This window comes from Asterias rubens, chromosome 12 (genome assembly GCF_902459465.1).
Source record: "Asterias rubens chromosome 12, eAstRub1.3, whole genome shotgun sequence".
Lineage (NCBI taxonomy): Eukaryota > Metazoa > Echinodermata > Asteroidea > Forcipulatida > Asteriidae > Asterias > Asterias rubens.
In genome coordinates, this window is record NC_047073.1 from 3,381,834 (window position 1) to 3,404,845 (window position 23,012).

General features: G+C 38.0%; 1 protein-coding gene and 1 non-coding gene across 2 annotated transcripts in view; one reads left to right on the top strand and one right to left on the bottom strand.

Annotated features, from left to right (window-relative positions):
* The window catches only part of LOC117297668 (GTP-binding protein Di-Ras2-like), a 28,260-nt gene extending 6,856 nt beyond the window's left edge, over positions 1-21,404 (bottom strand). Inside the window, exon 1 of the mRNA XM_033780816.1 lies at positions 21,225-21,404. Coding sequence (XP_033636707.1) covers positions 21,225-21,368 — 144 coding nt within the window. The 5' untranslated portion in view covers positions 21,369-21,404. The remainder of the gene's footprint in view (positions 1-21,224) is intronic.
* Positions 21,405-21,737: 333 nt separating this feature from the next.
* On the top strand, positions 21,738-21,810 carry Trnar-ccg. The gene has a single exon. It is a non-coding gene; the product is annotated as a tRNA-Arg (tRNA).
* Positions 21,811-23,012: the final 1,202 nt, after the last annotated feature.

A 23,012-nucleotide genomic window follows, 5' to 3' on the forward strand; every position in this document is an offset into this window, starting at 1 on the left:
ACAAAAACAACCATGATATAATGCCCGGTCGAGATAAAGCACTACAACCCTCTCTGTGGACGGTTCCGTTTCCTGAACAAATACTCTAATCACGTCATCCCACGTCAAACCCGCCAAAAATGTGTCCAATTAGGCCCCGTATAGATTATGCTGCTCATTAAGAATATAAATGCCGCCACTTTAGAAGACGTTATGTAACATCACCTGATGGGACACTAAGCAGTGATCTATTATACCTCAGTACCCAATAATTATGTTACGTCAATTTTACGCGTAAAAATGTATCTGTAGACAACATCTTGTTTGTTGTTGTTGTTGCTGCTCTATTTTTTACGTTGTTGTTGTTATTGTTGTTGTTGTTTGCTTTCAAACTATGGATATTGTGATATGTAAAATAAACTTAGACGCAAAAAATAGCAAAATATAATGATTTTACGTCAAAATATCGAGAGTATAATTGTAAGTGCACACAAGAATCCGGCTTGTTGTGTTGTTGTTGATGTTGTTGTTCTGGGGTGATTACTCAACAATAGGCACATTGGATTAGTGTTATGGGCATAATTTAGGTGATTTTGGTTACGAGTCAATCCGAATTATTATATCCGCTGTGATGATATCTACACTGAGACTGAGTGTATGCAATCTTGATGTAACCATTGATTCGATAACATTGCTATCGTTACGTGCTGAATCAACGCATGAAAGCTACCAACTACTATAATGACTGACTCGACCTGCAGTTTGTACACAAAGGATAAAAAAGTTCCTTTGATCAAGTATTGTCATATCTCTTCAAATAATTATTCAAATCTTTTGTGTATTTTTCAACTGTACATCTTTGTGTGCGCTCGTCCCTTAGGATGCTAGTGCTAAATTAACGTTCAAATTATTATACAATAAGACGGGCTAAGTGCACGTGTGGTTTTCTTTATCAATGGAAAACTAAACAACTTCCGGGCATGTTTCCTTCTTTTGCGATATTGAAGAAGCAAGATGGATTATTGATGAGCAGACAACATGGCGGTCAAGACAGCTGAGTTTCGGGAACTATAATTCAAAACCTCAGCCGGGGAAAACGTCCAAATGTGTCTCAGAGGACGACCTCTTATCATAACTGCGTTGTTGTGTGCGTTTTTGTCAGAGTCAACTTGCAAGATACATTTTTACCACAGTGACATCTGTTTAGGTTAAATCATCAAAAGCACAGCAATATTACTGTTCCATTTTAAACATCACCCTCGCAGCACTATATCAATCAGAAACCAAGATGGCAGTAAATCTTATTATTAATTCAGCCGTGACCTTAACATAATATCAATCAGTGAAAAAAAAAACGTCAACGTGTGTGTGTAAGTGATGGACGGTTTTGACACAGCCGTTTTGAAAATGTCGTCTGATCACGCGGCTGGAGTGAGATTTAAGTTGTTTTTTGTACACGGTCCAGACTTAAAGGCAGTGGACACTATTGGTAATTACTCGAAATAATTATTAGCTTACTTGGTAACGAGTAATGGGAAGAGGTTGATAGTATAAAACACTGTGAGAAACGGCTCCCTCTGAAGTAATGTAGTTTTCGAGAAAGGAGTACTTTTCCACGAATTTGATTTCGAGACCTCAGATTTAGAATTTGAGGTCTCGAAATCAAGCATCTGAAAGCACACAACTTCGTGTGACAATGGAGTTTTTTCTTTCATTATTATCTCGCAACTACGACGACCATTATTGAGCTCGAATTTACACAGGTTCGTTATTTTGTGTCTATCTTGAGATACACAAAGTGAGAAGACTTGTCTTTGACAATAACCATTAGTGTCCAGTGTCTTTAAACCTTTTTCTTTCTTCACGCCCCCGTCATGGATTAAAAATCCAGAAGCTTAGGGGGCAATCACGCCCTTGGGCGATGTCACATGGTAAAGCTTAACCAATCGAATGATATGGAGTCTTAAACTCAATACTAAAGCTAGCGAATTTAAATGTCAAGATGAAATAGCTCTTGGTTTTCATTTCTTCAACTGATGGGAAAGCATTGTTTTCTACGGACCATTACTTGATCGTTGACTCAATGAAACACAGAACTAGACCCCATTACCGGCTTGCAATTCGTGAGACTGATACCCCATTCTTTAATTAAATTGCATCGAAGAAAAGGTGTACACTTGAGAACCTCTTAAAATTAGTGGTCAAACAAAACTGACTTGGTTATAAAGCAGGACATCAGCTTTATACATTGTAAAGCATTTTGAGAATTATTTCACTTCGAAGTAATGCGATTGTGGGAAAACATTTTAGCTTTTATCCCACAAATTTGAATCTGAGAAGTGTTACTGACAGAAACGTTTCTCAGATTGTGTGTCCGTTTATGAATTATTCTTCCCTGCGTGGACTGAACCGCTCCGGATTTCAGCGATATCTCGAAAACGCTACCATGAATGTTCGCAGGTTACTTTTATTGTATTATCTATATGACTCCAGTATCGCCCAGTCTCCAGTATTTTTCTTATCGCTTTTTAGTGGTTTTTCTTGTTATTGTAGTTAGCCATTGTCTGTTTTTTAAAAATGTTTTTTAATGTCTCATTGTTTTCACTGTATGCGAGCATTGGAATTACCCTCTTGGAATCTAATCAAGATTATTGTATTGTATTGTAAAACAATTGAGCGGTCCAAAACACTTAAGCATTACATTCCGTTTAGACGACATTGCATCGCTGGCGATCCTTTGATACAATGTCCATTAAACGTTTAATCCATGGTGGACAAGTTTACCAAGCGCACACTCAACTCAAGATCTCCCCATAAATGCAATCATTTCAATTTGAATATTGGAATGTTCGGCGTAATGACTTAACCATTAATTTTATGCTATTGCTTGACAACCAGATTGGCCTGAAACAATGTTAATTTGTTTCGCTCCAACCCGGCGTAATCTCTTTGAAAACATTCTTCCATACCTCCGTGTATTCAAGAGGCTTTAACCAACCCCCCCCCCCCTCCAGTCCTATGACAGTTCAGCCAGGGCAATTATGACCGATTATTTAGAAAGTAAACAGCAATTTTGCGTTGGCCGTTTAGGAGTCAAACTCACTCTGACAACTAACAGATGGCCACTAATGGATTAAAAATTCACTTACGTAAAAAAAAAAAAAAGTTAAACATCTCTTACTTACAGCTCCATAATCCTAAACCCAAACATGCTAAGCCCTCTAACATAAATTGAAAACAATTGCGGAGATACTAATACGGATTCGGATTGATGAGTTATTTATGTTGGCCAATATTATTTATATTACAAAGTTATTGAGATGCTTGCCTTATGGAAACAAAATGTAAGTACCGAGTTGCCACAGTATCAGGGGAAAAGGGGAGGTAAATTAATGAGCAAAATGTAATCTACGTCAGCAATGGGCGAAACTAGCGAAACTAGCGAAACAATGGCAAACAATTCTAGATCAAGCTGTGGGAACTCTGAAATATTTGGCCAAACAGTTATATTAGCAAGTCAGCGCGAACGAATTGCATATTCATATATACAAATTAATTATACATGCAACATTGGTTTATGTGTCTGAGACAGGCTAGCGGTAAACACCATGTGAAGAAAGAGTTCTAACCATCGGTCGTTTTCATAACCAACACCTAAAAGAGATAATCACATGGTGTTACTGCAAATTTCCTTTCTAATTATATAAAGTTGTACTTTCCATCACGCGAAGTGCCAAATCTTACTTATTGGTTTATGTATTATTTTGTTATCTGAGTCCATCTGTTCATTTAGGATGCCTTCACACACAGATTCCAAAGTGATAATTATTAATCATTACAATCAATATTGGATGGTTTGTCGGTAAGAGCTACACCGGCAACGAGATGAAAACTAACCACACATGAATAATAATAAAATTAAATTATTCTTTTCAAGCACATTCCGCTAAATATATCATATGACTAGACCCAAATGCACTATACAGGCATGAAACTTATTTAAAGAACACAAACAATTCTGAAACTACAAATTATTGTACAAAAACGCACGATAAAAAGTTCACAAGATGAAGTGGAACGACTGGCAGGAGACATGTAAGTTGTAGGTCACACATGCTAAGCAGGTGGATTTTATACAATTGACCTTTTGTAATTGTCAAAGATCAGTCTTCTCACTTGGTGTATCTAAACATATGCACAAATTAACAAACCTGTGAAAATTTGAACTCAATTGATCGTCGAAGTTGCGAGATAATAATGGAAGAAAAACGACATTGTCACACACGTGTGTTTTCAAGATGCTTGATTTCGGGACCTCAAATTCTAAATCTGAAAATTACTTTTTTTTTCTCTTCATAGGGAACCATTTCTCACAATGTTTTCTACTATCAACAGCTCCCATTACTCGTTATACCAAGTAAGGTCTCATGTTAAAATTATTTTGAGTAGTTACCAATAGTGTCCGCTGCCTTTAAGTGAACTCTTCAACAAATCTACAGTGTTCGTAATCGCAACAATGTGTTAGATGACGGTTCCAGAATACACAAGAACCTGAATCAAATTTAATGCTGGTTTAACATAAACCACTGAAAAGTAATTAACATCCAAGTTAATGACCGGTAATCTTTCAATCTTACGGCCGAGTCACTATCAAGGTACACATTTCAAGCTCACGGCGGACAAGAATAACTTGAGACAATTATATTCATCCATCGATGGTGAATCAGACAGGGCAATAAGTAGGGGGGTGATCAAGAATCAAGATTAGCTTCTTGGCTAAAATTGACGTTCAGAAGCGGCAGTCAACTTAAAGGAACACGTTGCCTTGGATCGGACGAGTTGGTTTATAAAAAGCGTTTGAAAACCGTTTGTTATAAAATGCATATGGTTAGAAAGAGTGATTACCAGACGTATACCTTCCATTTTAAAATGTGCCAGTCTACCTCAGAAAGCTTGAAGGCTTTGGTAATCCGAAACGCAGTAATGTACTGCGTGGAAAGAAATCCAATTACATGATAATATGATTATAGTTACTGAGTTACACCATTACAAAACCAAAACAATCCCAAATCATAGTAACAACAGTAATAAATAATAAGAATAAGCAATAAATATAATAACCAACTCATATTGAAAAAAAAAAAAATAATATTAGTGTAGACACAATTACAACGCGATATTAAGACCCACTGGAAGAGTATTTACGGTCGATCAGAAAAACATCCCCAAATCACTGCGATATTCAGGTGGTTTTTTTTTTCAGAACTGAGAAGTCTCCTGAATTCCGGAAATCTACTCCGCGGTAGTGGAATATAAAGCAAGGCAGTCCTCTAAAAAACAAGATCTACCATGGAAGTAGATCCACACACATGGAACATATAATTAATAACCGACTCATTTTTGGTAAAGTGTACACACAACATCTACTGTATGGCGAAATTAAGGCCCATCGAAAAAGGTTCAATTCGTCTAACACAAATACAACCGTGATCATGATGTACTAACCTGCAGTTTTAGATATCACCCCACACAGTATGAACCACCATGCACCAACGTGTATCACAGACTGGTCTAGCTTGGATCGCACTGATGCAAATGATGCAAATGAAGATGGTATGACGATAGAGAGAACTGTTGTGTTTGGGGGTCTATACCGAACTGCGAGCATTCAGAGCGTGGTGTTGTGAGTGGTTGACGCGTAGAGCTCTTATGAGCGAATGGGATGATGCGGTCTTTATATAGGCGAGCAGCCATACCATTCATTATCAACATCGTCATTGATAGAGAGTCTGGGGCTGATCGCACAATACTACAGCGAGTGTCATCAGTTTGTGTAGGTGACTTAAGATTCATGTTAATATAATACTACATCATAGTGCTTGCGTTGGCGAAATGTTCCGGTATGGCGAAACGTCGGTTTTTATTAGAAATACTATTTTTGCCAGTTCAATTCGATTCAAAACTCACATTTATTTCCATACTTCAAGAAAACCGTACTAAGCCATAGCAATATTTTATGTCATTCCGTATCCTGCCTACAGTTTTCACTGATTTTGACTAAAAGGAATAATGTTTATTTCAGAAAGAATCAAACAGGTGGTGGCTGGATGGGTAAAATACAAAAATCTGTGTTTAATTTAAATCTGAAATCTTACTTATATTGTGAAGGAAGTTAATAATAAAACCACCCTTTTTCCCCAGAAATAAATCCCACCTGAAATAAATGAAGTCATATTCGAAAAAAATGCATCTGAAAACCTGTAAAAAAAAACCTCAAAAACCTCAAAACCAAAACAAGATATGTGTTCACTTGCTAAAAAAAGATGTGTATGTTTTTTCACTTTTTTTCACATGACTCATACAAGGGGTTAGGCCCACTTTTTCACAGTCTGATGTTTGACCACACAAAACACGAAAACTAATTTAATTGTCAGGTTTTTTGTTTACCAATCCTGTAAAATACCTTTAAAAAAAGAAAAAGCCTAACGGTTTTCTAGAATTTTTTTACAAGTTTAAAGAACCTATGAGTGTATGTGTATGTACAACAGCCATAGTGCTGTTATTTGTATCCTGTATTAAAGGCACATGACACTAATGGTAATAACTCAAAATAATTGTTAGCATACAAACGTAGTTGGTAAAAAGCAATGGAGAGCTGCCGATCGTATCAAACATTGTGAGAAACAGCTCCCTCTGAAGTAACGTGGTTTTCGAGAAAGAAGTAATTTTGCACTAATATTTTGAATTTGATGTCAAGACCTCCGAATTAGATTTTGAGGTCCCGAAATCAAGCATCTGAAAGCACACAACTTCGTGTGACAAGGGTGTTTCTTCTTTCATTATTATCTCGTAACTTTGACGACCAATTGAGTTCAAATGCTCATTACGTTTATTATTTAAAGCATATGTTGAGATACACCAAGTGAGAAGACTGGTCTTTGAAGATTACCAATAGTGTCCAGTGTCTTTCAGATCTTGAAATAAATAAATAAGTAAATAAATAAAAAATAATATATATTAGATGCTTTCACTGGAAACAACGGAAAAAAACTCCCTGTACACCAATATGGATGGGTGAGTATTGTTGATATCAAATACAAGGACGATTGTAAAAAAAAAAACCACTTCATTAAGAAAAACCTTGCCAAATTAAAATGAGCCCTAATCTAATTTCAACATAAAGTTGTTGACGAAATAAACACTGATCAGAATATGTAAAAAGGTCAAACGTTGTGTGATAATTGGCTGTCATCGGTTAATCCAATATTATAAGGTCATACTTTGGTGTAGGCCTAATTGTGTTATTTCATATCCGAAAGCTTACTTGTTTTATGGTTATAAGCAATCTGTGAAATTATTTCGTCTGAAATGTTCTCGTTGATCGGAAATTAATGGAGTAATTTTTGGCATAAAGTGGACTCATTAGAATTCACTTCAGGGCGAGTTTTTGGAGATTCAAGTATTTAATGATGATTATGTTTGTTGCTGCCTAGCATGCCAGAGATGCGGCTAGTACCCGCTGTCATTCGCTAAAAGGGAAGGTACACGTTTGGTTATTACTAAAAACAAATATTAACTTAAAAACTGACTTGGTAACGAGCATTGGAGAGCTGTTGATAGTATAAAACATTGTGGGAAACGACTCCCTCTGAAGTAATGTAGTTTTTACAACGGATTAAGCCAATATTTTCACTGGTTTGTCATTTCATGAATATCGTTGATCACATTATTTAAACTTGAAAAACTGTCCTTATTTTGTGAGTATTTTGTTAGCTCTACTTATCCCGTGTGGTACCTTAAAGCTTGTATACATAATGTGACAGAAAGAATATTATTTAAGAGTGTGTTAGTTCTCAATAACAAAAACTTAATCATTTAGTTTGTGTTATGTCAAAGGCCATTGCTCGAGCACTGCAACAAAATAAAATGGAGTTGTGACGTCACAGTAGCGATGTAATACAAGTCATGTCGATATAAAATAGTTTCGATTTATCGCTGACAATAGTCCACTGGGAAGATTCTGTGCATGACAAAGTTTGTCCCGGCATAAGGGGGCGACCTCCTGTTTGCGATGACAAAATATTTCCCATGAAATTCAATATATTTTGGGATGGGTTGCTATCTACGTGTGAATGCCCTGTTTGTTTGTTTGTTTTGGCTGTTATGAACAAAGAATAAGGGTGTTTTGAAGTTTGTAGCTTTCATGCTGTTGAATATTATTTTCCATGAACAATTTGATGAACAGAAGTGCGAATCTTCCAAGAAAACAGATTGAATTTGTGTATATTTCCGCTTATTTTGTGTGCAAAATCTTTAATCAATTACTTCATTTAAAAAAAAAAGTTGTAAAAAAAAAAAATGAATATGAGAACTGTTCCTGCATGAAACGTTTATCAGACTGTCTATTACGGATTATTCTTCCTGTGTGAATAGGCGTAGAAGACTTTCAGCGAAATCTCAAAAACGCGTTCACCTTTTGAAATAATTTTTTTTTTCACAAGTTAGTTTTATTCATTTAATCACGTACAGATAAACTACATTAATCATTGGACACACACAACTGTTGTGGTGGCACCTTGGCTAGTTCTGTAGTGTTGGGTGAGCTTGCTAAACCCTGTCCAGCCGTCGATTTCACCAAACTCTTCCTAACTTAAGACAAATCTTAGTACTTAGGACGAGTCCCAACCCTGCACTGTAGCATGCAGATCTTAAAATGAATCCTAAGTTAGGACGAGTTACTCGTCCTCACTCGATATAAATAAAACGGGTTCTAACTCTTTGTGAAATCGACGGCAGTTGGTCTTTTTACGGGTTTTCCATGGGTGTCCTCTTGCATGGGCGGGGCTTCCATATTCAACCAATCAAATGCAGTTACGTAAATTTGAGCGGGAACTTTACTTCGGTTCAAATTCCAACCAATGTCCTCAGAAAATAATTGTGCAAATATTTGTTTACATAAGATTATGCATGAACAGTTTCTCAGATTGAGAACTCCAATAACGATTAGTCTTCCTGAGTGGTTATAAACCGCTCCGGTTTTTCTGGCAAAATCTCAAAAAACGGATCATTATTTGAAAATAACTTTTTCACAGGTTTATAATAGTTTTATTGTGCATATATCTTTGTAGTGACCAGACGTCGCCTGAACTGGTTTGGCCATGTCATCAGAATGCCAGCCTATGGGCTACCCAACCTGGTCTTCTACAATGACTTTAACACTCCACGCCAACGAGGACGCCCACCATTGCGCTGGAAGGTGCACATCCAGGAAGATGCCAACATTCCACTTCATGAGGCAGAGCTAAAAATATACATGAATGAAGACGGTTCTCAAAGGAGGCAAAGGGACACCCAGTCCTACGCAGCTAGTAAGTAAGTAAGTATCTTTGTTTCCATAAGATTAAAACAATCAAACAATTCCAACAAATCGTACTACTATATAAGGTGCGGAATAAATTAAAATCGATGCTGTAAGCGATACTGGCTTACAATTAACTTGAGCCTTGAGTTTATAATTCACAAGCCAATATAATGAAACCCTGAGAGTATTTATAGAAATACCTTTACCCACCTTTATATTTTAAAGGAAGTGGACACTATTGGAAATTACTCAAAATAATTATCATCATAAAACCTTTCTTGATTACGAGTAATGGGGAGAGGTTGATAGTATGAAACATTGTGAGAAACAGCTCCCTCTGAAGTGATGTAGTTTTCGAGAAAGAAGTAATTTGACACAAATTTGATTTCGAGACCTCAGATTTAGAACTTGAGGTCTCAAAATCAAGCATCTGAAAACACACAACTTCGTGTGGCAAGAGTGTTATCTTCTTTCATAGTTATCTCACAACTCCGACGACCAATAAAGCTCAAATTTTCACAGGTTTGTTATTTTATGCATAAGTTGAGAAACAGCAAGTGAGAAGACTGGTCTTTGACAATTACCAATAGCGTCCAGTGTCTTTAACTACAAAGATGGGTTGCTATAATCCCTTCTATTCATGAATACATGCAAGAACATTATAGTTTGGGTATTTTGTTACGCTGTGAAGGTTCCGGTGACTAATATACGCAAAACATTACCAAGAGAGGAAGTAACCAAATACTGTGCGATGGGTCAAGTATATCAGAGTTTAACACGGGGCACATCACACATAGGGTTTTACAGACATAGTCATACAGCGTACGCAATGGGCTTGTTTAAAGGTATTACTCAAGTTAGCATAACAAACTTACTAACGAGCAATCGAGAGCTGTTGATTAAAACTGCTGATCAGAAACACCAGCACACGGCCATGACACGGCTCAAAGTATGGTCCAGACCCAATTTCGGGTAACTTCTGACCTTTTGTTTTAGATTCAGCAAGAGTTGACAACCTTCCCAATAATTATACGTCACAATTTGACTGCGTTGCAAATGCTGTTTTTAACACTAATTACTCTTAATTACTGTACCATAATGAGGGGGTTGCAGGAACAAAGGCCAACTCGCACAGTTTCTTTCTCCTTCGTTTCATGGAAACATTTTCAATTAAACAGATACGGGATGTAATTACTATTTATTACAGAAACGAATGACGTATTAATTACGTATAAAAGCTCATTAGGCTAATTGGTGACGTCATTAATACGTCAGCATTCAGAGTCTGCAGGAAAAAGGATCAACTTGCACAGCTTCTTTCTAGTTACGTTCATGGCATGGGGGCAGATAGTTAAGTGACTGTGTGGGCTAAACTCCTGGGGGAACGGTGTACCCCTGGTAGCAGCTACTGCATAAAGAAACCCTGGATCGAATCCATTCTTGACCGTACTCCAGCAATTCTTGTATGTGATATTCTCTGTCATTCTATAGTTGCGGGAGATAATTAGTTTGTAACAGAAATTAATGACTTCAAAGTTATTCTCAGGTTTCCTATACCTGAAAAATTGTTTATTTATATCAACTTATTTCCGGGTCATGTTTTTGTTTTAAAGACACCCAAATGAACAACTTTGAAACATTGGGTAACTCTTTGCAGATCTTGTACTCGAAAAACTCGAGCACTTTCCATTTATCATTGACACAGCGATTGTTTTCGGAAAACATGTGTTTTCTTTCTTTTTTTCTTTTTCAAATTGTTGTTCATAAAAATGGAAAAAAAAGAAGGAACAAAAATCTACCGTGACAGGGCAAGCTAGGACTGTTGCATCAAATACAGAATCAACAACAGACTGAATTCACACGGACGTTATACATTATTTCACATACAAATATGTCTTCAAAAAGGACTTTAAACTGTTTTAGGTAGAGGGGGTAATGGGAAGTTAATAGCCAGAGAGCAGGAAATGCAACCTGAAAGAGACTTGGCCATGCTTTGGTGGTGGCTGGAAAGGGGTCGAGGAAATGTTGTGAGCCAGAACACAATTTCCAGTAAGACAATAGTCTTTGGGTTGGATCAACTATTTGATGTTTTGAAGAGCTATACCAAGTTTGCGTTTGAATGTTCGTGACTGAAGTTTGAAAATTATACTTTGTTGAACTGGTACGTAAATTATAACGAAACTGGGGAATTGGGTTTATGTGAACGGGTACGAGTAACACGCCTTGCATGCATGCAGGGTGTTACGAATCCGTTGAAGCTTAACAAGAAAAGATGCGATTAACCAATAAAAAGCTCCTTGCAGATATCAATCCTACTCAAGTTACAAATCATTATTAATTTTTCCATTATTTTCTGATTCTTGTCTGATCTTTACTATTATTGCACAAACAATAAGAGAGAGCCCGACAAATATTATTTATATGTTCATGGAATTTCCTTCCTCCACGATTATGTTGTGTCATTTACTGACACTTATTAGTCTAATGAGTGACGTCATTAATATGTAAGCATCGGGGTCTTACTTGTTCAGTGACCTTTTCATGTATATTTTTGAGACAATTATTTTGTTACAGAAATGAATGATTTTTGTGACTGTCATAGAATGTTCTTAAAAGACGGTCTTTATCACCCCTAAAGGCGTTACCGACTAACAATACCTCCCCCTTTTAAAATGCATTGACTTGGCGAGACTACAACACCTTGACTTTAAGTGGCAATTGTGATTAAGACTTAGTTTTCCCAGAAAACTCCAACGCGATATCCTTTGTGGTTAACAAAAACCTCTCCAAAAATTATGAAAATGAGAGAGAGACTAAAGATGAGGCATTGTAGGGTGCCATGAATAAACAAATAGACACCTGTATTTGATGGTGTATCAGCTTACATCTCATTGTAGATGGGCTGTACGGTTAGTGGGCTGCAGTGACACATCGCTGAAGTGTGAGACTATACAGTGATTAGCATTGATGCGAATCGACTAAGGAGAGTATGTAGGTTGCGGTCATGACCGCCGTGGCAAACAAGATGGTTGTTGTGGGAGGTACGGGCGGTGGGAGCAAGGTGGGAGGGACGGGCGATGGGAGCAAGGTGGGAGGGACGGGTGATGATGGGAGCAAGGTGGGGGTACGGGTGGTGGGAGCAAGGTGGGGGTACGGGTGGTGGGAGCAAGGTGGGAGGGACGGGTGATGTGAGCAAGGTGGGAGGGACGGGTGATGTGAGCAAGGTGGGAGGGACGGGTGGTGATTTCGAGACCTCAGAATTTAAATTCGAGACCTCAGATTTAGAATTTAAGGTCTCGAAATCAAGCATCTGAAAGCGCACAACTTCGTGTCACAAGGCTGTTTTTTCTTTCATTATTATCTCGCAGCTTCGACGACCAATTGAGCTCTAATTTTCACAGGTTTGTTATTTTATGCATATGTTGAGACTCACCAAGTGAGAAGACTGGTCTTTGACAATTACCAATAGTGTCCCATGCCTTTAGAGATTTAACTGACCGGAAACCATTCCACTGACATTTCAAACGAAAATGAGAGACATGTTCTCTTCTGACGCAAATCGAGGACCTTCTACAGGAACACCTCCCTGTAGACGAAAACATCCACAGGTAGGCTTAATTGACCTCATTACCTAACAGTCAAGACTTTGTGTCTTCATCCATCATTCTCTCTTAACTTTGTATTGTGTTTTATGCACCTTTTTTATTAAAAAATATTACATTTGTATATATTATTTATTATCTGTGAAAACTGTCTTGAAAGGACTTGGGTACTGTTTGTACGGCACAAAACCATAAACGATTTACATTCAACTTAAACGGTTTAAAGATGCTGACAGTAAAAAGCATCTCGCAGACTGTGTAAAAATGTTTCAGTGCAATCTCCTTTTAATAATTATATTGTTTTATTTTTACCGTTGGTAGGGGTCTGGTTGTACACATCTTAAGATGGCGGTTTTTATCTTTTGAACAACCTTGACAGCCTGTGTTAAACTTGTAATCATTGTGTTAATATTTTAAGATTTAAAATATATATTAATAACATAGAGATATCTGGTTATCTCTTACAAAATAAGAATAATTTGTACTGAACTTTTTTTTTTTTTACGAAAACAAAAATAGGGATCAGGCTTGTTGAATGTAGCTTGTCGTGCTCCCCCCGCCCCTTTCCAGACCCCTCTCCCCGACTAGGTCCAAGGTCTGGTGCCCTGAATCGTACTGGGTTTTTTATACGTAGTATGAACTAACATGGTATGGGTGGGGGAAAGAGGCAAAACTCAACCTGAGCTTGACATCAATATCACGTTGAATAATCTGGGTTTTTTTTTTTTTATTACTTAACACATCTACACTCCCTATAACAATATTTAAGCTGACGTATTTGCTTCTCTCACTAGCTACACAAACACCCATTGTCAACTTCATCTTTTACGGTACTATAAATCACAGACCAAACGATTCAACTCAAGAAATAACTACTGTCCTGAAATCAATATTACAAATAAAATTATAGAATGACAGAGAATATCACATAAAAGAATTGCTGGAGTACGGTCAAGAATGGATTCGATCCAGGGTTTCTTTATGCAGTAGCTGCTACCAGGGGTACACCGTTCCCCCAGGAGTTTAGCCCACACAGTCACCTTACTATCCGCCCCCATACAAACACTGCTTGGCCAGAAAATCTTTCTTAATTATGGCAAAAGAGTTTAGTCAAAATGCCAACATCATTATCATAATGACTGTGAAACAATAGATGTCATATAAAACATGTTATTTAGTTTGACCTATACACCGACGTGTGTAAAACACTGCATACTCTTTCCCATGTCATGTGAAAACAGGTTACACAGGCATATTACTCAAGTGGGATTCGAACCCATAACCATTTGAGAGTAGATGTCTTACCACCGAGATTACCCGGTAGCCATAATAGAGGCAGTATGAATTCCCCAAAAAATCATCATCATCTCGGAAGGAAGAGTAAACATCTATTAAAGGCACTGGACACTATTGGTAATTGTCGAGAACTAGTCTTCTCACTCGGTGTATCTCAACAGATGCATGAATTAACTAACCTGTGAAAAAGTTAACTCATTTTGTCGTCGAAGTTGCAGAAAAACACCCTTGTCACTAAAATAATAAAAGACTTCTAGTTAGAAGTAGTTTATTCTTATCTGAAAGCACACAAATCCGTCCAAAAGGGTGTTTTTCTTTCATCATTCCCTAGCAACTTCGATGACCAATTGAGCCAAAATTTTTACAGGCTTGTTATTTATGGTTATGATGGGATACACCAAGTGAGAAGACATGTCTTTGACAATTACCAAACCTGTACCTTCCCTTTAAAGTGGGGTTGTTTTTGAGTTCACATGAGACTTGTGTGGAGCAGCTGTATGCGACCAATCAATACAAGACGAATGAATAAACGTCATAAGAAAAAAAAAAAAAACCTTAAGAAGTATGAATTCCAACCTATTCGTATCACTACGGGACATAACACCACAAAAGGTCTATAGTAACATTATAAGGCGAAAGTATAACGTGTGTGGGTGTTCACAACCGAATCTGCAAACCCATGAATCCTATTGTTTCAAAAGTATTAAAGAACACGTTGCCTTGGATCGGACCAGTTGGTCTTTGAAAAGCGTTTTTGTAACCGTTTTTTATAATATGCATATGGGTAGAAAGATGTTGTAAAAGTAGAATACAATGATCCACACAAACATGCCTCGAAATTGCACGGTTTTCCTTTTACCTCGTCGACTAACACGGTCGGCCATTTATGAGAGTCAAATTTTTGTGTGGGCCTTTGGACAATACTGTTAACCGATTTTGTGCGATTGCTTAAAGTCACGCGGAAATTTACCATGGCACTTTTACACCTTCATTATTTACTCAACAAACATTCATGATTTTCGAAGACACAACAAGAATTGGGCAAAATTTTACAAAGAGTCATATCTTACTATCCATCTGTACGTTGACTTCAGGAAAGTTATAAAAAAAAAATTATTCAAACGGCAACTCTTTTTCTTCCCCTACCCCCGCCCTCAATGTTAAGGTTATACCATTTTCAGGTTGATGTTTCTTCTTTTTACCCCACACACGTACGAGTGAAACTTGAGCACGCAAAGAATTCGCATTTCAATATTATTACAAATAACGAAGTGAAACATCTCGGACAATGTGAACATCAAACTGAACATACTCAGAATCACCTAGAAATGTTTTGTAAAAATGTTACTGAAGCCCAAATACGGTCAACATTAAACAAATAAAGCTAACAAAAGGTGTGTTTTTATATCGGTACACATAGGAACGGCTGCGCTTTGTACAGGCTATTGTGACGTCGCCTTAGTACGGTGGGTGCAAAGGCAGTTTCGTATTACACGCACACAATGCGAGTCGTACTTATATGACAATGCATGACGTACGTTGCACTGCTCACCCCCATTCAATGGACAACTCAGTCGAAATGTATCTACGTAATTAATGTATACTTCTTATATCATATGTCGTAGCATAACTGTAGCTAAAATTAAAATATAAGTTTTCTTTTTTTATATAACAATACCTTATTTCGGCATTTCCGAGGTAAGATGCACCACTGGGATTATTTAGGATATTTTTGTAGACATCCAAATATTCCTGTGAGATTTCATAAATTATTGAACTTGTTAGAATATCCGTTATCTTTTTTTATCATAATAATATCGAAGTCTTATATAGCGCACGTATCTAATACCAAACAAGGTACTCAAGGCGCTGAGTATATACAAACTTTCAGTAAGATAGGTTATTGCAGTGATGAATTTTGAAAACCCAATTAGTTAGCACCTTATAAGGGTTTACAAGGTGCTACGGCGCATTAAGCAGCCACAGCCAGGAACACCGGGGCGAACCCCTTCTCTTATCGATGAGTGCGCTGGGTTCTTTTACATGCGTTACACAACACATGGGACCAACGGCTTTACGTCCCATCCGAAGGACGAAAATCATAATATTGTTAGTTTCGGAAAGGGTCTAGCACGAGTTGGTGCGAGTAAGAGTCACATGACAATCATGTGACAATCGTTCTTCAACCCGAACTGTCCTAACTCCTCCGAGATCCTTATCACTGGATGACCAATATCACTAATAACTGGCTGATTTGGTTGCCGTATAGAGTGGTAGTAGGGACTTTTCGTTTTCGACGACGGATGGTTCTGCGACGGTTGTTCAGCTAAACGTTGTCGTTTTCAGCACAACGAAGATTCATCCCAAGTACTGTCGTAGAAATTGAGGGACGACCGTCCTCAAAGCCGACGCATGCGCAGATGACGCCAAATGTCATCTTAACCGTCGCGGAACCATCCGTCGTCGAAAACGAAAAGTCCCTATTCAGCGTTGAGTCTTCACCAAAAAGACATCAATTACATGGTTTTAAAGCAACATGACGTCATTGTCAAAGAGATTGCCCAATCTCATAGAGCTGGTAAGGGAGAAAACAATTTTCTGCTGTAAGCAGAAATGAGCAGGATACCAGTCGCAAATTTCACATGTTATATTGTATTTTGGCTGGTCACCCTATTCTGGTAAGCATAATTCCGCTGTGCTTAGCTACTTGTTGTGCGTAATTTATTAGCAGCTCTATCAAATTGGGCCAAGTATCTGCACTGTGACCCAACACAGGCGCCTACATGATATAACAAACCTATAATAATTTAACCCCATTCGATAAAAATAGTGTAAAAACACCTTGTAAGCGTTCATTGTTTTTTATAGATATGGATTAGGCCATGTGGACATCAACAAAACTAATTGATTAACATTTTTGACATTTTTGAGACACCTCGAAAATTGTTATGTTCATAAAAGAAGGAAAGAATAAAAGAATAATTGAGAGACGTTATTGTCAGTAACGCTTCTCAGATTCAATTTTCTGGGGAGAAAAACTGATGTGGTTTTCCATAACGCACATTTACTTCACGTGACTGTGCATCTCAAACTACTTTATACTAATTTTGATATAATACTAACATTCATTTTTAAGAGTGACTACCTAACGTAGGCATCCCTCTTTTATCTGAGTGTTTGTTGTTGGCCAACAGATACAACCCATCGTGGTAAATTTCATGCCATGGTTCAAATAGGCTGACTAGACTACTTCCATCAAAGTGGAGACAGATTTTCTTTCGGTAACTTAAATCCCCACAGAAACGGATACACCTCCGTATTCTTGTAACTTCTATTATTTATAACCAAAAATAACTACAGTGGTTTTAAATTTAGCAAACGGATAAACATTGTAAAAAACGGGATACGTCAAACATCCCTAATCATTGGAATGAGCGAGCAGTCTGATTGTTAACAAGGTTTGATTGTAATTTATGATATAAATCCCATTCTATCCCCCAGTCTCCTGTTCGTCTTCAAGTTGTTGATTCTATGTGTTTATGAGACCTGTTTTTAAAGCCATTATACACTTTCGGAACAGAAATAAATAAAAAAAAGTTCACAGATTTACAAATAGCTTACAGGGTTTACAGAAGGTAATGGTGAAAGACTTCTCTTGAAATATTATTTTATGAAATGCTTTACTTTTTGAGAAAACATTAAAACAATTATCAATTCTCGGTAGCGAGAATTACGGATTTATTTTAAACACATGTCGTGACACGGCGAAACGTGCGGAAACATGGGAGGGGTTTTCCCGTTATTTTCTCCCGACTCCGATGACCGATTGAGCCTAAATTTTCACAGGTTTGTTATTTTATATATATGTTGTGATACACGAAGATAGGGCCTTTGGACAATACTGTTTACCGAAAGTGTCCAATGGCTTTAAGTCAAAACAGTGTTGTATATTTTTAACTTGATACACTATACGTTCTATAGGCGAGTGTTATCTGTAACTTATACGGACTGGGCACTCACTATCAGACCATATTACCGATCTATTACTGGAATTATCCAATGGGGTCTAACACAGTGATGAGGGTACCAGGGAGACATGATACCACTCTCATCCGATGGGTGTCAATGGTAGCCTTCGTTTAGCTTCCCTGGGTCGACCCCGGTGTGTGGCGGTTTTTTCCCCAGGACGAGTGTGTGCAGATAATTACCCACGGTGGTCCTGCTAAAAAAAACCGCCACGCACCGGGGTCGACCCAGGGAAGCTAAATGAACGCACCCTATAACAGTAATGAGGGTACCAGGGAGACATGATACCACTCTCATTCGATGAGGGTCTAACACAGTGATGAGGGTACCAGGGATACATGATACCACTCTCATCCAATGAGGGTCTATAACACAATGATGAGGGTACCAGGGAGACATGATAGCAGTCTCATCTAATGGGTGTCTAACACAGTGATGAGGGTACCAGGGAGACATGATACCACTCTCATCCGATGGGTGTCTATAACAGTAATGAGGGAACCAGTGGGGCATGTTGCCACTTTTATTTGAGTGGGACCCACATTCATCAAAGGCAGTGGACACTATTGATAATTACTCAAAATATTTGTTAGCATACAACCGTACTTAATAACGAGTAATGGAGAGCTATTGATAGTTTAAAACATGGTGAGAAACGGCTCCCTCTGAAGTAACGTAGTTTTCGAGAAAGAATTAGATTTGAGGTCTCGAAACCAAACACCTGAAAGCACACAACTTCGTGTGATAAGGGCGTTTTCTCTTTCATTATGGTCTTTGACAATATTACCATTAGTGTCCAGTGTGTTTAGGGCACACAAATGCAACGAGAGACCGCGCATATAGTGGTGGGGATCTTTCCCCAATCAGCATGCAATACTTGACACATTTTGCGTAGCCACGTGTGTCACCCATTGCTTTCACTGTGAGAAATCCCTTTCAGTTATTATAGGCATAGACTGCAGAGGGCGCTAACACACTTGGAGCATAAGGAATTGCCAAAACAATCTGAAAGCAACCTCGCCTATGAAATGCAACAAAATGATCGATTCAATCAAATAAACAATTGTTTCATTTAGCGAGAAGACGTTTTAAGTGTTTTAAGTGGTCCCTTAGCGTAATATATCATTACAAGGGTTAATTTAATTTCCCAAACATTAAAACAATGAAAATATCATTCCAAAGAGATCAATACACACAAATCTTTACAACATTTTCAAGAACAAGATGCAAACAAATCAATCACTGAGGAGTGATCCGTTGAAGCGCAGCTATAGTCAGACATGATCCCCGCTGATGTTGTACTACTATAATTATAGCTTTAAAAGAGGGTCCCAACAAAGTTTAAAGATCAACAGGGGGCGCTCGACTATCTTTCTAGACTAAGGGTTTTGCCTATTCTGCGATTTAATAATCAGTAGTATTCCGTTTTATTGCAGCCTAACCAACTTCTTCCAACCATCGTCAAACACGGATTGAACAATAAGTATGGACCTGTCCGATAGATGCACCAACAATTATCGATACATTCCGATTCTAAATCTGGTTTGTTTTTAGTCAGCAAATAACTCTATGCAAACATCACATCAACTTTCAAAAAAGACAATGAAGAAACACGTCAATGTTTGACGGGGCAGGAAAACCCACGCACAGTCATAGGGACTGCAAGAAACAATCAACATGCACGAATCCGGTCTGGGAATCGAACCAAGGTCCACATAGATGATAAAGGCATGGACGTATAACCACATACAAGACGACCACAATACCACATTGTTCTCTACCGTACAGCCATATACAAATTAACATTTCCTGTACAAAACAGACAGGACAAAATAATACGCTAGATTATTACACCTTATTTACAAGTCCGGGAATCGAACCAGGGTCCACTCAATGAGGAGGTGCAAGGCATGTTCGTAACCACATAAACAAGCCGACCACAATGCTACATTGTTCTCATCCGTACAGCCGTTTAAAGTTAACATTCCCTGTACAAAACAGACAAAATAAAACAAAATGATACTCTGTATTACTACACCTTATTCACAAGTGCGGGAATCGAACCAAGGTCCACTTAGGAGGTGCAAGGCATGGACGTAACCACAGACGACCACAATGCAACATTGTTCTCTACCGTACAGCAACTCAAATCTAACATCCCTGTACAAAACAGAAATACATGACAAAGCAATACTCTGTATTAACTATTAATACACCTTATTCACATGCAGTCAAGGAATCGAACCAGGGTCCACTCACTGAGAAGGTGCTAGGCAGGGACGTTACATTATAAGCCGACCAGAATGCCACATATTTCTCTACCGTACAGCAATTTAAATTTAACATCCCAGACAGGACAAAAATACTCTGTATTATTACACCGAAAAACTTTCCGTATGGCGCCACCACTTTTTCACAAATTTTTACAAAAAAGGATATATCAACCAGGTAAATTAGATACTATATTATTTTATTTCGAATGAAAAAGTGGTGGCGCCATACGGAAACTTTTCCACTATATTATTTTATTTCGAATGAAAAAGTGGTGGCGCCATACGGAAACTTTTCCAACAACTCTACAGTATTCACCAACCATGCAGTCCGGGAATCGAACCATGGTCCACATAGATCATGGGGAGTGACGTTTAAAACACTACATGTTTAAGCCGACCTAATTAAATGCCCCATTGTTCTCTACCTTGCAGCAATTTAAATTTAACATCCCTATACAAATCAACATTACCGGACAAAACATCACTCTATGTATTATTAACACAGCTCTTCCTCGTGTAAATCCAACGATAGATTGTACACCTGTTACAATCGAACCAGGTTGTCAACGCAGCCCTGGGCTAGTTGTCAACGCAATACAAATGGCTACGAGTCCAGGAACACGACTTCACCCTGTCAGTTTGTTGTTTAATGTGCTTGAGTATGTTTATTTTGAATGACAATCTTACCTGATGATTACACGAATTGGCGAGGGATATGAAGGCTCTAACAGCAAACAGCTTACTCCAGGCTATACGTAAGCGCATAAATCTATCTATGATCTCCGAAGATGACATCTTGGAGCCAGAAATCTGCTCATTTTCTCCGCTCATCTGAGATCTCCCCGTCCACACAACCGACGTGACCGTGTGCGTAGAGACCAAATCAAAATTTTCAATATGGCGCCAAGTGTTAGTTAGCTGTTCTATTTCCGCAGGGCAAATTGTAAAGGGAAATCCGAACATGCCTCCGAATGAAGTTATTGGTTCATTTTTGTTTTGCTTCTTTTATTCGCTATGAGGTTTGTACAAAATTTAATAATGTCGTGCCCCGGAAATAAATATAAATCCCAATAATGTAACGTGTACGTGATTTTTGTGGGGTTCTTTAATAATTATTTCAAGAGTTTCTTAAGTTACGAAAAGTTCTAGAGGTACATTAGCTGAGTCGAGTAACATAATAAAGAAGGAGTACCATCAACTGGCCCTGTGGCCTAATGGATAAGGCGTCAGTCTCCGGAACTGAAGATTGTGGGTTCGAGTCCCACCAGGGTCGTCCGATCACAGTTTGTACTTTTACTATGGCCTTCTCTGATAATATAACAAAACAGTTTCTTTCTTTTTTAAAGGATTCGGGTACTTTTTCAAAATGTCCACAGATTTACCTTAAACTTACAGGGTTTGAAGATTAGGATAGTGGAAAGCTTCCCTTCAAATATTATTAACTAAGGATGTGTAGTTTTTGAGAAATAAGACCAAAATTATTTTAGCATGTAAAATCCCCTTAACCAGTTATGATATTATACCAAAACCATAGCATAACTGGTTAATACGTTTTTACATGCTAAAACTAAGACGAAAATTATTACTTTTACTCATTTATCAAAAACTACAGCACCTCAGTAAGTAAAATTTCAAGGGAAGCTTTCTACTATCATAATCTTCAAACTGTGTAAGTACATATACCCTTTAAGTTGAGGCCGCATAGTTATATCATGCCCGATATGATGGAGGAAGTTGGTATCCTGCTCCCTCCAGCCCCCCCCCCCATATATTCCCAAATTTAAATATACAAAGGCAGCATTTGTGTCTAAGTTTCCTCAATATAACTTTGTCATATTTTAATACACCTTTTTATCTTTTTGTGCACATTGAATACATTTTGGCCTTTGGACCACTTGTTTAATTTTATCGTGTTGATAATAAAAACACCCCAGAAATAAAGAGTCTCCGCTTTCTTCATAGTGTTTCTGTATCTTATTGTCACCATGTAGACAAGATGTTCGCCACAAGAACTCATATCTCATTCCCAGGTGCAGAACCAAAAAACTACCGAAATTATATTGCCAAATCAATTATATGTAGACTGATATGTCAATTTTGTTGAGCGCAACCCGTCCTTGAACTATAGACCTTTATCACTGTGTGGCCATCTTAATTTTACTCCATTCCAACACCCCCTGTAACCAAACTGAGGCTGGACGAAATAATAGTCTGGTGTCATGCGCAAAGAGGGAACATGACCAAAATGGGGACAGCGTGATAAGGTTATATTGCTTTGACACAATATATTCCTCTTCCACAGAAGTAGACCCCCTCCTTTCGCTCGTCCCCAGCGCCTTGCTTTAACCAAAGGCGCTGGGATGGGCAAACGTGTCACGCACTGCCATAGGTTGAATAATGCGCAGTCCCATCATGCATCACACTCACACTGCACCATATTTCTATGCACTGCATACGTGACGTACTTCCTGAACA